Source organism: Moschus berezovskii, chromosome 1 (genome assembly GCF_049115385.1).
Source record: "Moschus berezovskii isolate FMDL1 chromosome 1, NW_MosBer_1.0, whole genome shotgun sequence".
Lineage (NCBI taxonomy): Eukaryota > Metazoa > Chordata > Mammalia > Artiodactyla > Moschidae > Moschus > Moschus berezovskii.
The window spans coordinates 37,422,621-37,437,140 of record NC_142460.1 but is presented as its reverse complement, the minus strand read 5'-3'; the positions used below and the strand labels follow the sequence as shown (position 1 = coordinate 37,437,140).

General features: G+C 36.9%; 1 protein-coding gene across 2 annotated transcripts in view; it reads right to left on the bottom strand.

Moving 5' to 3' along the window:
- The window catches only part of TMPRSS15 (transmembrane serine protease 15), a 140,973-nt gene that overhangs the window by 68,848 nt on the left and 57,605 nt on the right, over positions 1-14,520 (bottom strand). For both annotated transcript variants that reach the window (XM_055417759.2, XM_088837087.1), the window contains 3 exons: positions 9,261-9,366; positions 8,788-8,938; positions 5,919-6,054 (listed from right to left, as the gene is read on the bottom strand). In XM_055417759.2, the coding sequence (XP_055273734.2) occupies positions 5,919-6,054; positions 8,788-8,938; positions 9,261-9,366 (393 nt within the window). The remainder of the gene's footprint in view (positions 1-5,918; positions 6,055-8,787; positions 8,939-9,260; positions 9,367-14,520) is intronic.

Below are 14,520 nucleotides of genomic sequence, written 5' to 3'. Positions count from 1 at the left end.
TCAAGCTCATCGCACAGTATGTTACTGTCTCCTATTGGGTTGATTAAATAGAATCATCCACCTGGTCCAAGCCATAGGCAGGGTTTAGACTGCATCTCAGTAAATGGTACTTGGTGGGTAGTTGACACACACTTGATGGGTAGGAGACAAGGAGAAGGAGGACCGAGGGGAAGGTGGATGAGATCTCTAAAAAGTAAAGTCAATGATGAACAGATCCAGAAGGAAGAAAGCAGAGCATACAGGGTGCTGAAGAAGACATTGGAAGCAAAGAAAGTGGTAATTTAGAACAAGGGCAATTTCTTAAGAAAGTGGTAATTCAGAACTAGGGCAGTTTCTCCACTGAGAAAGGCTAAAGAAACTTCGAGCTGCCAGGCAGCTGTCCCTTGGAGGCAAAACATCTCCTTGATGTGTGACTTGTTGTCTTGCAAAGATTCCTGAAAAGGGATCCACTACAACCCCTCAACTCTTCCCCACATACAATGCCTGTTGCTGCTGCTGCTGCTGCTGCTAATTCACTTCAGTCGTGTTCAACTCTGTGTGACCCCATAGATGGAAGCCCACCAGGCTCCCCCTTCCCTGGGATTCTCCAGGCAAGAACACTGGAGTGGGTTGCCATTTCCTTCTCCAATGTGTGAAAGTGAAAAGTGAAAGTGAAGTCGCTCAGTCGTGTCCGACCCTTAGCGACCCCACGGACTGCAGCCTACCAGGCTCCTCCATCCATGGGGTTTTCTAGGCAAGAGTACTGGAGTGGCTTGCCATTGCCTTCTCACAATGCCTGTAATTTTCTGTAATTCTAAGTGCCTTGAAATTCTTCCTTCAATCATCTAGGAAATTGATGGAAAGGGAGAATGTAGCTACAAGGACAAAAGTAACACTGCAGATTGTAGAAGGATCGGGGGAGGGGGGAAGGAAGCCAGCTCTTGCTACTTTATAAGTTTAGCCATACCCAGTGTGGCGACTAGGGATACTGTTGTTTAAACATTATTCTAATTTTCTCTTCAAGGAACAGGAAAATTTCTAAACTGTATACTCCTCATACAGTAAATAGTCAAAACTTTGGAGAATGCATTACATGTTCACCTCTTTGAACACTTGACAGTACATTATATTATATGTAGATGAGTACATAGGACTTAAACACACGATCACAATGAAAGTGCTGTTAAGTGAATTGTTAAGTCTGTCACGGCAGGCAGTTGACTTAGCATTTCTCTTCTGAATAGTAAGGAAAATTCAATACTTTACAGTACTTTTAAAATAATAAAATCCTTAAGAAGTACTTTTTGAAATACATTTCAAATGTAATTTTATATCATATAACTGATCAGTAAGTATCTCTGTTCATCGGTCTTATAAGATGGGTATCAGTTACTCCTGGTATATAAATGACTGTAAGAAATTGGCAAAGGCACTTTCAGCCATTCTAAACATGATGACACAGTTGATTTTAATGGTAGTGTTGCTATAGCAGAGATGTAGCATGTGCTTCTTAATAGAGGAGCCAAAGACTCATGAAATGTAATTCTGGAGATCACGGTCCTGCTGCGTCATTTAATAAGCCATCTCCACCCAGAGAATGAGAGTCAAATAGCTTCTTGATACAGGGAACCCTATTTAGTTATGGTTATTAAACTCTCCCATTTTTCTTTTTCTTGGAGCTGTTCTCTCAAAGATTTGTTTTCTGATTAAGTTCTTCCTGTGCCAGTAGGGATCTTCACTGCACACAATATGTAAATAATACGCAGTATTTTGCAAAGTGGTTGTCAGGGATAGATATTTTCCTTGAGGCACGTCATTTTTAATCCATGCTTAAACCTCTAACATAAATGAGATATGTGTCAGTGTGGAAGCATTTACTGTATGGTGGAAAGAAGGAGAGTCCGGCCTTCACTTACAATAAAAGGGTTCAAATTAAAGTTATTTCTGACAAGATATTTCAAGCAAGAAATAAGGGTGATAAAAGTAGGTTTCTGACTGCTACTTTTATGTGAGGGAAATAATAGGTGCAGATTAAGAAATACTACTCACATTGATATTTGAATATGTTCAAAGGGGCTAATTTTTAAAATTAGGAATTTTCTTATAATCATAGTAATCCATAAGTCCTACAATATTACACACAACATTTTAAAAGATTAGGTTGCTACATAAAAGAAAATTGGGGGTTCAGTTTGTCAAAATTTTATTTCCATTCACAGGTTAAAGTGAACAGTCATGATTTATTATATTTGTGCCAATAAAGGTCAATTTTTATTCCCAGTGGTTTTCATTTTATTTATAATTAATAGCAATCTAGCCAATAATAGATCTAATAAGTAGGCTGTCTTGAAGGTAAAATAATAAAATAATAGAATAGTCAAAAACACTGATAGGAGCATATGAGTGTAGTTAATTTGGAATTTGCTAAGAGTTTGAATATTGAATCATACTAATGATATAAAAGGAAAGCAGATCTACTTGACCATCAATTATAAAATAACTGAATAGGTACTAATTCATTTTACATGAATAACAAGAGTCAAAGATTATTAAGCTCTAAGTATAATATCAACCCATGAAACTTTCCAAATCAACTTTTGTCTTTGGAAATAGAAAATGGCTTAATAATGTCCAAATAGAGCAAAACTGTAGTAAAAACTGTTTAACTGTTTTACAGTAGTTAAAACTAGCTGCTTTTTTTTTTTTAATTAGTTTTAAGAGTCCAGAAATAAGCCAGGGGCTAAAATGTGAATTTCTTTTTGTATGTATCGGATGCTGATTGCAGCCATGAAATTAAAAGACGCTTACTCCTTGGAAGGAAAGTTATGACCAGCCTAGATAGTATATTAAAAAGCAGAGACATTACTTTGCCAACCAAGGTCTGTCTAGTCAAGGCTATGGTTTTTCCAGTGGTCATGTATGGATGTGAGAGTTGGACTGTGAAGAAAGCTGATTGCCAAAGAATTGATGCTTTTGAACTGTGGTGTTGGAGAAGACTCTTGAGAGTCCCTTGGACTGCAAGGAGATCCAACCAGTCCATTCTAAAGGAGATCAATCCTGGGTGTTCATTGGAAGGACTGATGCTAAAGCTGAAACTGCAATACTTTGGCCACCTCACGCGACAAGTTGACTCACTGGAAAAGACTCTGATGCTGGGAAGGATTGGGGGCAGGAGGAGAGGGGACGACAGAGAATGAGATGGCTGGATGGCATCACCGACTCGATGGAAGTGAGTTTGAGTGAACTCCAGGAGTTGGCGATGGACAGGGAGGCCTGGCGTGCTGTGATTCATGGGATCGCAAAGAGTCAGACACGACTGAGTGACTGAACTGAACTGATACAATTTAGTGGGCTTCCCAGGTGGCTCTGGTGGTAAAGAACCCTCCTGCCAAGGCAGGGTTTGCAAGAGATGCGGGTTCAATCTTTGGTCAGGGAAAATCCCCTGGAGAAGGAAATGGAAATCCACTCTAGTATTCTTGCCTGGAGAGTCCCATAGACAGAGGAGCTTCCTATAGACAGAGGAGCCTGGCAAGCTACAGTCATAGGGGCACAAAGAGTGGGACAGGACTGAAGTGACTTAGCATGCACGCATGCATACTATTTAGTAAGAACTTGTGATGAATCATTCTGATTGTGTTGCAAGTGGCATTATATTGGTGTAATGGAATGTTTACTTTTTAAAGTGTTCTCAAAATAGTCCCCATATTTAAATTACTTGTGCCAATGTCACAGGGCAAAAATGATAGAGCTGATGTAGCAGCAAGTGATAAAAATAAAAATAGTAATAAAAAAAGAAGAATCCCTGCAGTTTGGAAAACTGAACTTATATTTCCCTAAACAGGGCACAACCTGAATCCCTAGAAACAACAGAGAAAAATGGTCTTAGCTAGTCAGTTACTCGACTGGAAATATTTTCTTATTTAAATGCTCTCTAAGAGCCAAAGAAAAGACTATTAGGCAGTCAGCCATGGTTTCCTTTTGTTTCTGCTTAAACAAGTCACTGATCTGGAACCAGAAAAGCTCTGCTCAAATAAGAATTTCACTGAACCAATTGCAAATGGCATTTGGATGAAATTGTTCAGAATGCATTTGATGGTAATTAACATTTTTTGCTGTGCTAAATATTGCCCTGAAGTGAACCATTTGGAAAGTGGAACAGATACACTCTGGGCGAATTCTAAAGTTTATATTTTAAAATCAGATGAGTTATTCTACCGTTACAATTTCAGTATGGTGAAAATATGCAGGTATATCATGCTTCCTTGACATTGAGGTATTATATTTTTGTCTTTCATGCTAGAACAGACTAAGTGGGCTGTGCATTACACAGATAAAGTTTTAATATGAAAAAAATTAAAGTTTTAGTTATATATGTATGATTTTATAGATAAAAGTTATCTCAAAGTTATCTCAAATTTTCTATTTTGTATAGTGATGAAATTCGGCTACCTTTAAAATACCAATTCTGTGAAACTATGTTATTTTCACCTAGAAAAGTTTTCTTCTTGACAACTTATTGAGGAATACAGAAACAAGCTAACAGAAAAGATTGTGAAGACAGTCTGTTTTTAAATGATTGCAGTATCAAAATAGCAAGATGTTGGTGATGTTTGGTATCCATAGCAATTATTTATCAAATCAGCAATGATTTTAATGATTGTAATACCTTTTGTATAAAAAATGTTTTATATAATAGACCAGAAGGGTGTGAGATGCCTTTACAAAATCAAGTGAGACAATTATTTTTAAACGATGTTGTGAAGCCCAAATTATTGGTTTTAGATTGATATTTTCTCTATCGCTAGCCCCACCATCATTTGAAGCTTTATTTCTGGTATCAAAATTTTGTTTGGCAGAAATGTTTTTGTTACCAAGGAACAAACAGCTGAGAAACAGAGATAGAGAGAGGCTTTAGTTTATATCTAACAGTATTTATTGATGGTCTATATGAGAAATAGTAAGAACCAGACAACAGTGATGCAAAGGTGATTAAGATTCAGAGTTTGGTGACAAGAAAACAATTTGGGGGGGCAATATTATTATATGGAAATGACTGAGCATGCACACATACAGGCACACTTGGTGTTTTCCTTCTTTTGTTTCAATTTTTTTGTGTCATTCTGCTGTTTGATCTTAATGCTTCCTTGAAGCTTTTTCCAGCTCACACTCTCTTCTCCAATGTACTCTACCACTTAATTCTCTCATGTATCAATTTTAGGGTCACATAGTTATATGTTGCTTTTCATATTTATTAATTTATAAATTAATATTATATGGATTATTCTTTCATGTAATAGTGGTTATTGATCTATCTTACATTTTCTTATGAAGTGCTTTGTATGCAATATTTATAAAATTTGAATGACTGTTTCAAATATTGAATTTATGTATAATCCATACATGAACCTAGCATTGTGTGCATGCTAAGTTGCTTCAGTCATGTCTGATGCTGTGTGAGCCTATGGACTATAGCTCACCAGGGTCCTCTGTCTATGGGATTCTCCAGGCAAGAATACTGGAGTGAGTTGCCACGCCCTCCTCCAGGGAATCTTTCTGACTAGGGATCGAATCTGTGTCTCTTCTGCATTGGCAGATTTTTTTTTTACCACTAAGGCCACTTGGGAAACCCCACACCTAGCATTAGATTGTATTAAATTGAAAACAAAATGACAATCAGCACTTAAATTATTTTCAAAAATGAAAATGTACTAAAATTTTCATAAACATGAAGCATAACAGGATGCACAGCATTATTTCTTTGGTGATCTATATTTAATGTGTAATATTTTACTAGTTTCCATTTTACTTATATCTTACAGTTTCTGCTTTTCAGTGAAAAGACAGGATTACGGCAAGATAATAAAAATATAAGTCAGAGAGAGATCTACCTGGAAACATTAATAACCTAATTAGGGAAAACACATGTTAAGGTTACTTACTGGGAAGTTCTGGCGGAAGAGTTGGGACTAACGTTGGTTCTGGATAGACACTCACATTGCAAATCCCATATGTTAGGCTAATGTCATCCAATGCTATATCACTCAGGAACTGGTTTTTAAACCCATAGAAAGCAACCTGTAATTCAGAGAGGTACATAAAATGATTCCACTTTAATCTTTTCTGATTGATTCTTCTTGTAGCCCAGTATTCTCTGGAGAATCAATACTGTCATGTCCAGGTAAATGTGGACAAGTTATCACACAGTGAAATATTGCTTTTCAAGGTCCTTTGGCTGAGCCTAGCTCCCTAACTATGCGTTCACGGTGGTCTAAATTTTTGCTAGTGTCTTTCTGTGTTAGGCAACATGGTCACAATTCTCTATGTCTCTAGCTCTTTCTCATGATATTGTCATGCTCCATTGTACTCTGTCACATATACACATCATCTTGCAGGGACAGCAACCTTATTCTAGGTTCTTTCCAAAACATTATTAAAAATCCAGGTAGCTGTCTGCCTTCCTAGAGCGTAAAACCCTGAAGAGAGTAAAAGTCACTCTGTCATGCCCAACTCTTTGCAATCTCTTGGACTATTCAGTCCATGGAATTTTCCAGGCCAGAATACTGGAGTGGGTAGCCTTTCTCTTCTTCAGGGGATATTTCCAACCCAGGAATTGAAGCAGGGTCTCCTGCATTGCAGGTGGATTCTTTACCAACTGAGCTATCAGAGAAATCCCTAGAGCATACGACCCTGAAGAGAAGACACATTGATTAGGTAAATTAAAAGAGAGAAGAAGAAAACAAGAGAAAATATGAATATGATATAGTTATTCAGAGCCAGATAGTGGCTCTAGTAGTAAAGAATCTGCCAATGCAGGAGACACAAGAGAGTCAGATTCCTGGGCTAGGAAGATCGCCTGGAGTGGGGTATGCCTGCTGGTACTGGTCATAATTGGCCTGGGAAGCTTGTCTGAGGTATACTACCAAAATGATGACCAGAGGACACAGACCCAGACCTGGGAGAAAGGCCCAGTGTTCAGATGACACATATTAGGTTCTTAAGAACAGTGGGTATTTTTGACTGGACTTTGTTGGATCCTTTCCTGTCTGGGAAAGGAAAGACATAAACTGAATACCTGATGTGGTAATTGCTATGCAAGGTGCATTGTATGTATTATCTTATTTAATTTTTCCCGACACTAATTAAAATGAATTTACAATCATCTGTTCACTTGTTTGTTCATTCATTCCAGCTACTTCATGGTAGACACGACTCCATGTAAGAATTATCTTTTCCTTTCAGATACATACAAGTTGAATGTCAAAGAGACTAAAGTAACTTTTTCAAGATTTTGTAACTGAAGTGGCAAAGCCAAGGTGTAAATATTTATAGAACTCAGTCCTCTCACTCTGCCTGATGAAAAAGTGGATGCAGTTTTGTGACTTTTAAGACTCTCCATGAGTTGCCCCAAATTTAGTTATTGCAATACCTGTCTTCCTGTTTCTGCCATCTTTTTGTTCCTTCATGTTCCATTTTCCTTTACCCTTCCTTGAATTGTCAGAAAATTAAGATGGAAAAGAAAACTTTACAGAATTATAGAATCAGAAGAAAGAGGATAAGGAAAAAGGATAGGAAAAAAAAAAAAGAAAGCTGGGAGGAATACAAATGAGAGTCATTGATTATCACTTGCTTTTTATCAAGTCACAGGAAAGCACTGAATCTTCACTGATGACAATGTCTGTCCAAACATACCTCTTCTGAAAGTTATACTCTTGTATCTGAAATTGCCCAATTAAAACATTGTTATTGTGGTCATGTATGGATGTGAGAGCTGGACTGTGAAGAAAGCTGATCGCCAAAGAATTGATGGTTTTGAACTGTGTTGCTGGAGAAGACTCTTGAGAGTCCCTTGGACTGCAAGGAGATCCAACCAGTCCATTTTAAAGGAGATCAATCCTGCGTGTTCATTGGAAGGACTGATGCTAAAGCTGAAACTCCAATACTTTGGCCACCTCATGCAAAGAGTTGACTCACTGTAAAAGACTCTGATGCTGGGAGGGATTTGGGGGTGGGAGGAGACGGGGACGACAGTGAATGAGATGGCTGGATGGCATCACCGACTTGATGGACATGAGTTTGAGTGAACTCCGGGAGTTGGTGATGGACAGGGAGGCCTGGTGTGCTGTGATTCATGGGGTTGCAAAGAGTCGGACACGACTGAGCGACTGAACTGAACTGAACTGAACTGAACTGAACTGAATTTGGTCAAGCTATATTTTAATTGCAAACACCCTTGGGAAGAGAACACATTAAGCTGTTATGTGAAAAATTAATTCACCCTAAAGTGAAATAAATGATCAGAGACTTCCCAATGATACAGCTCATAGAACTTGTCTCTAGAGGAAATATATGGCGATTAAGTCAGAATGGGGCAGCGTGTGTGGATACTGGTGGGTGTGGATGTTCTAACAGGAAAAGATGATTCCCTAGAAAAGTGTAGGGGTCATTTAGGTGGTGTTCTTGAAAAGTTGGAAAACCTAGTTAGGCAATGCAATAGGAAGACACGGTTGGCTTGTGCTAGAAAGTTGCTGAAGAAAGCTGAAATATACTTCAAGTTTTCTATGAATTTTATGGCTCATTATAAGTAGTACTTCCATGTAGTAAATTGTTCCTCAGTAAGTGGTTTTTAATGTCAGTGAATAATTAAAAATAGAGGAACTCAACTATATATAAAAAAGATAAAGATCAGGAAAGAAGAGAAAACGTCTTAGCTATACACAGAAAGTAAATTGTTTTTCACATATCACCATAAACTATAATTGTATCACCATTCTATAATACAGATACATGTTTATAAAGTGTTTTGCCTACCTTAAATTCCACTGTTTCATTTAATGTTACTTGTCCATAGTTCCAATTTTGTCCATAATTTCCTTCTTTTTGGAAAATTGTCTTCTCCATGTTTTGGTCACTGCTGACATTAATGCTTAGTTTGTAAACATTTTCACCATACATATAATACCTAGTTTTCAAACAAGCAAAAATTAATCAATTCCTACAACATTAGAAAATACATACATATATATATATATATATATTCTCATATATATATAGATATATTAGGGTTCTTCTAAATCCTTCACTCAATTACCTCTTTTCTCTTGGGTGAGGGAGCTGCTAAAGAAAAGCAAGTTTTCAGTATTTGCTACTTTATGAATGGGAAAAGTAATGACTAATGCATTAAAGCTTGGGGCAACATCTTAGTAAAGTTTGAGCCTGGCAATGTAAGAAAAGCAACATCACTCATTAAATAAGATGTTACTTAACATATGTCTATAACATACCAGAAACTAAGGCAGGCTTGTTCGGGAGTGGGATCTAAAGGGAGAGTTAAAAGTCCTACTCTTTCTCGTCTTCCTCCTGGTCCAGTTGGGGTGGAAATGTAAAATCCTGTAAAAATACAACAAAAATATTTTGCTTCACTTAAATATTAGCATTTTTTTTTGATGTGAAATGACAGCTCTGCTTTCCTTCGATATAATTCATAAACAGGAAAGCACAACTTTAACATGAAAATATAAAGAAGCATGTTTAGGTAGAAAGGAAAGGAGCTATACTAGAAGCCAGAAGGCAATTTCCATAATCAATTGTTATTTAAGAAAGTCACTTCTCAACTTTGACTTCCCAATTGCCTTGAACTGGAACATCCCTAAGGATATAACAAAATCTAAGTTACTAAGTGATGCTTTTGAACTGTGGTGCTGGAGAAGACTCTTGAGAGTCCCTTGGACTGCAAGGAGATCCAACCAGTCCATTCTAAGGGAGATCAATCCTGGGTGTTCATTGGAAGGACTGATGCTAAAGCTGAAACTCCAATACTTTGGCCACCTCATGCAACGAGTTGACTGACTGGAAAAGACTCTGATGCTGGGAAGGATTGGGGGCGGGAGGAGAAGGGGATGACAGAGAATGAGATGGCTAGATGGCATCACCGACTTGATGGACATGAGTTTGGGTGAACTCTGGGAGTTGGTGATGGACAGGGAGGCCTGGCGTACTGTGATTCATGGAGTTGCAAAGAGTCGGACATGACTGAGTGACTGAACTGAACTGAACTGAACTGACATTACTAAGAGTTCACATGACTGTTTCATCTTATTACTTTGAGCAAATACCACTTTAGTTCCAATTTATTAGATGTTTTGCGTATTCACTCCTTTAAAGACAATAGGACCATGAAGATATTTAGATATGCTGATGGACTAACTCACTTAAGGCAAGTACTTAAATACAAATTTGAAGGGAAAGTTCAATTCTTTCTACTGGAGTTTCCCTTACAATTGTACCTGTCACTAATAATTTTTGAGGTCATTTAAGTCAAATTAACATCTTCAGAAAATCCTTCTTGGTCTTCCCAACTAGATGTGACTCTTGAATTCTTAGTTACACTTGTACTTCTCTGATGTCACTTAGAGTATTCCGTTGTGTATTATATTTATATTCATATGTGATGTTTAAAACTTGCTAGAAGTTTGGATAAAAGAAAGACATTTGGTACATTTTCTTAATTCTCTGTGTGGATTAGCTAAATATTATTTAATATATTTATGCTACAATAATTTGACTGGCTTTTTATTTTAAAATTTATTAAAGTACTACACAATTGAAATGATTAAATAGGTATTTTCCACAACCCTATGGGGAATTATGGGTTAAATGATAATTCTTTTAAAATATCTTTGAGAGTTCTTGGAATTAACCTCAAGAGTCAGCTTCAAAATTTTTAAGTTAAGCATTCAGTGAGTTTTTGTGAGCCATTCGGTTTCTCTTACAGCTTCCATCTGTCCCTTTATTCTGCTTATTTCTTCATGAACTGAACCTAACCTCTGCCCCCTAAACACTCCAACTTCCAGAGAAGTTGTAGTACTACTTCTCTTTCAAAGAGAAGTAGTGTTGGATGTTGATGTAGAGACAGCAGAGGTTGCAGAGAGAGTAGAACTTTCTGGAAACCTGGAGGGCCCTCTCAAAAAGAAAATACTACTCTAAGAATCACTTTGTGAGTTTGTGGGTGCATATAAAATTAACTGAATTTGGTAGATAAATATCAAAAGTTTTAGATTGAGAATGGTACAAATTCAGTCAGATTCTCTCAATATTAAAGAGCAACATTATTTTCTGAAATTCAACATCACAGGAAAGATAAGGAAATAAGGACAATTTTACTTTGAAACACTAAATTTACTCTTATTTTAGAATAGGTTTATAGGCTAAATAAAATGCAGATATCCCAAAGAGTTAACATACTTTTGAAAATTGAATCTATAACTATTTTCCTCTCTGGTATAATATTTAGAACAGTATCACAGCCAATTTGTTTCTGTTGAATATTTCTGTGGTATGCAAAGAAAATAGTTATGATACCTAATACGTATAAAGCATTTTTCATATGCCTGGCATTTTCCTAAGATTTTTTAAAAATTAATTTAATGTTAAAATTAATTAATTTATTTATTAAAAATTAATATTAATTTAATGTTCATAATATTCCTCCAAAGTCAGGTTCTATTATCAATCCACTTTCCAGATGAGGAAACTGAGATAGATGATGAGATGATTAATGATGACGAGTCATCTAACAGAGTAGATTTAAATGGCAGGGCTCAAATGTAAACCTAGTTATGACTTTAGGGTCTCTATTTTAATGATCCTTACTACTATACAGTGCTAGCTAGCCCCCAAGTGTTGGAATGATTATGATTTCATTGAGAAAGGCCAACAAAAAATACTTTCTTCATCTCTTCTAGCTCTTTTGTGACTCCTACATTTCTGAAATTTTTATGTTACTCATCTCATATCCCTGAATGTTCTGGACAAATGGGTCTCTGCTGAGCACCCCAAGGTGCTGCCCTGTATCAGCACCAATGTCTCCAACAGTTCCCTTTGTTTCTAAGAAGGCCAGAGAAACGGAGCATTGACAATACAGAGATTTCAAAGCAGGTGCTCCACCAGGAGAAACTTCTTCAGAAAGACTCAGAGAGTTAAGGGGCTTAGATGGTTCTTCCCTAAAGCAATGTTAATTCAACGTTTATCTGTTTCATTTAGGCCTACCTGTCATTTAAAGTGAAAGTAAAGAACAAAAAAAATCCTGCATGGATAAGAGGAACAGCAGGAGAGATTTAATTCCCTTCCATCTCAGAGGCAGGATGTCTGACACATAAAAAAGCCAGCTGGAAGAAAAATACCCCTTGGAGGGGAATGACTGCTAGGTTATGAAATCACCGGTATGAGACTTGGGAAGGACCTATTAAGGCCTCTCATCCGTTCTCATTACACTGCTGCCTCTGGTGGGCTCTGAACTGCTCTGACTCATCTCATTTTAAATAACTCCTGCTTCCCAACCTTCTCCTGAGACTGCATTTCCAACCCGACTATTTAAAACCTCCACCTGACATTCAACCTGTCTCACTTCGGTCAGTTTCATCTTATTTCTTTTGCGATTTAATCTGTTGGCAAGCCGAAATCATTTCTCTCCTCTAATGTACTTATCATCTTCAAATATCAGTGGAATGATTTTTCTCTCTTATTATGATGACATAAAAGGAGAAAATGATAATTTGAACATCAAAGATTTCAGCTACATAAAAGCTATCTGTCAGAGTCAATAGATATAGGTGCTTTCTGTACTTCCTTCTAACTACTCTTGTCCAAGTGTGAGAGAGAATTTTTTTAAATTATTATTATAGTTAAAGAAAAAAAAAGTGGTCAAATTATTTGACTGTTTTAGGTCAGGATTCTCTAGAGAGTTGGGGGTGATTATCGCTTGGGGGTTAGTCTTCAGCTGTGCAGATTACTAATTTATCCCTAGAGGACCAGGCTGTGGGAAATCACTGATTCAAAGGAGAATAATTATGCTTTAGACGATGCATGTCATAATTTTTAGTTTTAAGCGTGTAAGTCTAATGAGATTGGCCATCTATGCAGAGCATATATATTTATATATTTTTTTATCCATAGGGTCACACTGGTAACTAATTTAGTAGGATCCTGTTAACATTACTTTTAGATCATATCCAGAATCTAACCTCATACACCACATGTGAGTCCCATGGCCTCTTTTCTGGATTAAGTGATAACTTTTCACTGGTCTTCTTGACAACTCTCTTGCCCTTCCATAAACTATTCTACCAATCAAAGTGAATCTTCTCATTCCTACACTTAAACATTAATGGCTCCTCACTTCACTGGGGAAAAGGGCAGAGCCATGGAAGACTCATTATTATCTGAACCCCATTGGCCCTATTGATTCTGTTTCAGCAATGCTGGTTTCCTGGCTTTCCTTCATGCAGGTCAGGCATGCGTCCTTTAGAGCCTTTACTCTATGTGTTTCCTATGCCTGCAGTAATCTGTACGTCCCTTAAAGTTTTGATTCAACTGTCACTTATTGTTTCAATGAGACCCAACTTAATGACTGTATTTTAATTTGCAGAAGCACCTCAACATCTGCCCTCCCCATTGGTCTTACCAAGCTCTGTATTTTCCCCCACATACACATTAACATTAAACAGATGCCCAAAAATGTAATGATTTCTAATGTATAGTGCTTACTTTCTGTTTTTCTTTGCTATAAAATATGTTCCATAAAAGAAGAAAATCTGGTTTCTTTTATTCACAGATACATCCAGAGGTCTTGACTAGGGCCTGGACACACAAAAATATACTTCTTAAATAAAGGAGTGAATGAATACATCGAGTGGGAATTTCAATGATTTCTTAGAGAAATAGATCAAAAGCAGTCACATTTTTGTTAAGAAATATTTTATGAACTGTAATTTGTGTGAACTGTATTTTGTTATCCTGGGCTGCATTTTCTAAGGAACTAGGATTATTAAGATACATTTCTACTATTAAAAAAAGGTGTACTCTTACTAGGTGTAATTTGCAATTGACATTAGATCAGCTAGTTAATTTTCAGGTTATAAAAACATGGATATTGATCTATGTAATATGTGCTGCTATACTTAGTTGCTCAGTCATGTCCAACTCTTTGCAACCCCATGGATTGTAGCCTGCCAGGCTCCTCTGTCATGGGGATCACTCCAGGATACTGGAGTGGGTTGCCATGCCCTCCTCCAGGGGATCTTCCCAACCCAGGGATCGAACCCAGGTCTCCGGCATTGTAGGTCAATTGTTTACCATCTGAGTCACCAGGGAATATTAAATTACAATGCACATGTGCTCAGGCTATTTTTATGTTATAAGCAATTTCATGTAGTCAATCACTTATTTAAAAATGAATTATTGAGTCAAAACTGTAGACATTCATTAATTAAAAATAATTTTACATGTTAGTTATATTCTGGCACTGAAAATGCACTAGCATCTCAAAGATGAAAAAGACAAGGTTCTTGTTCCTGAAGAGAACATTGTGATGAAAAGAAACAGACAAGTAAGCAGATATAAGGTCATGTGATAGGAAAAATAAAAGAGGTGCTTTAAAGCTTAATGGAAAGGAAGATGTTAACTTGAAAGTTCCAGAAAGTCTTTGTAGAAATTATGATGTGTGATCCATGTCCTCAAACCTAGAAACATGTTTAGTTAAAAGAA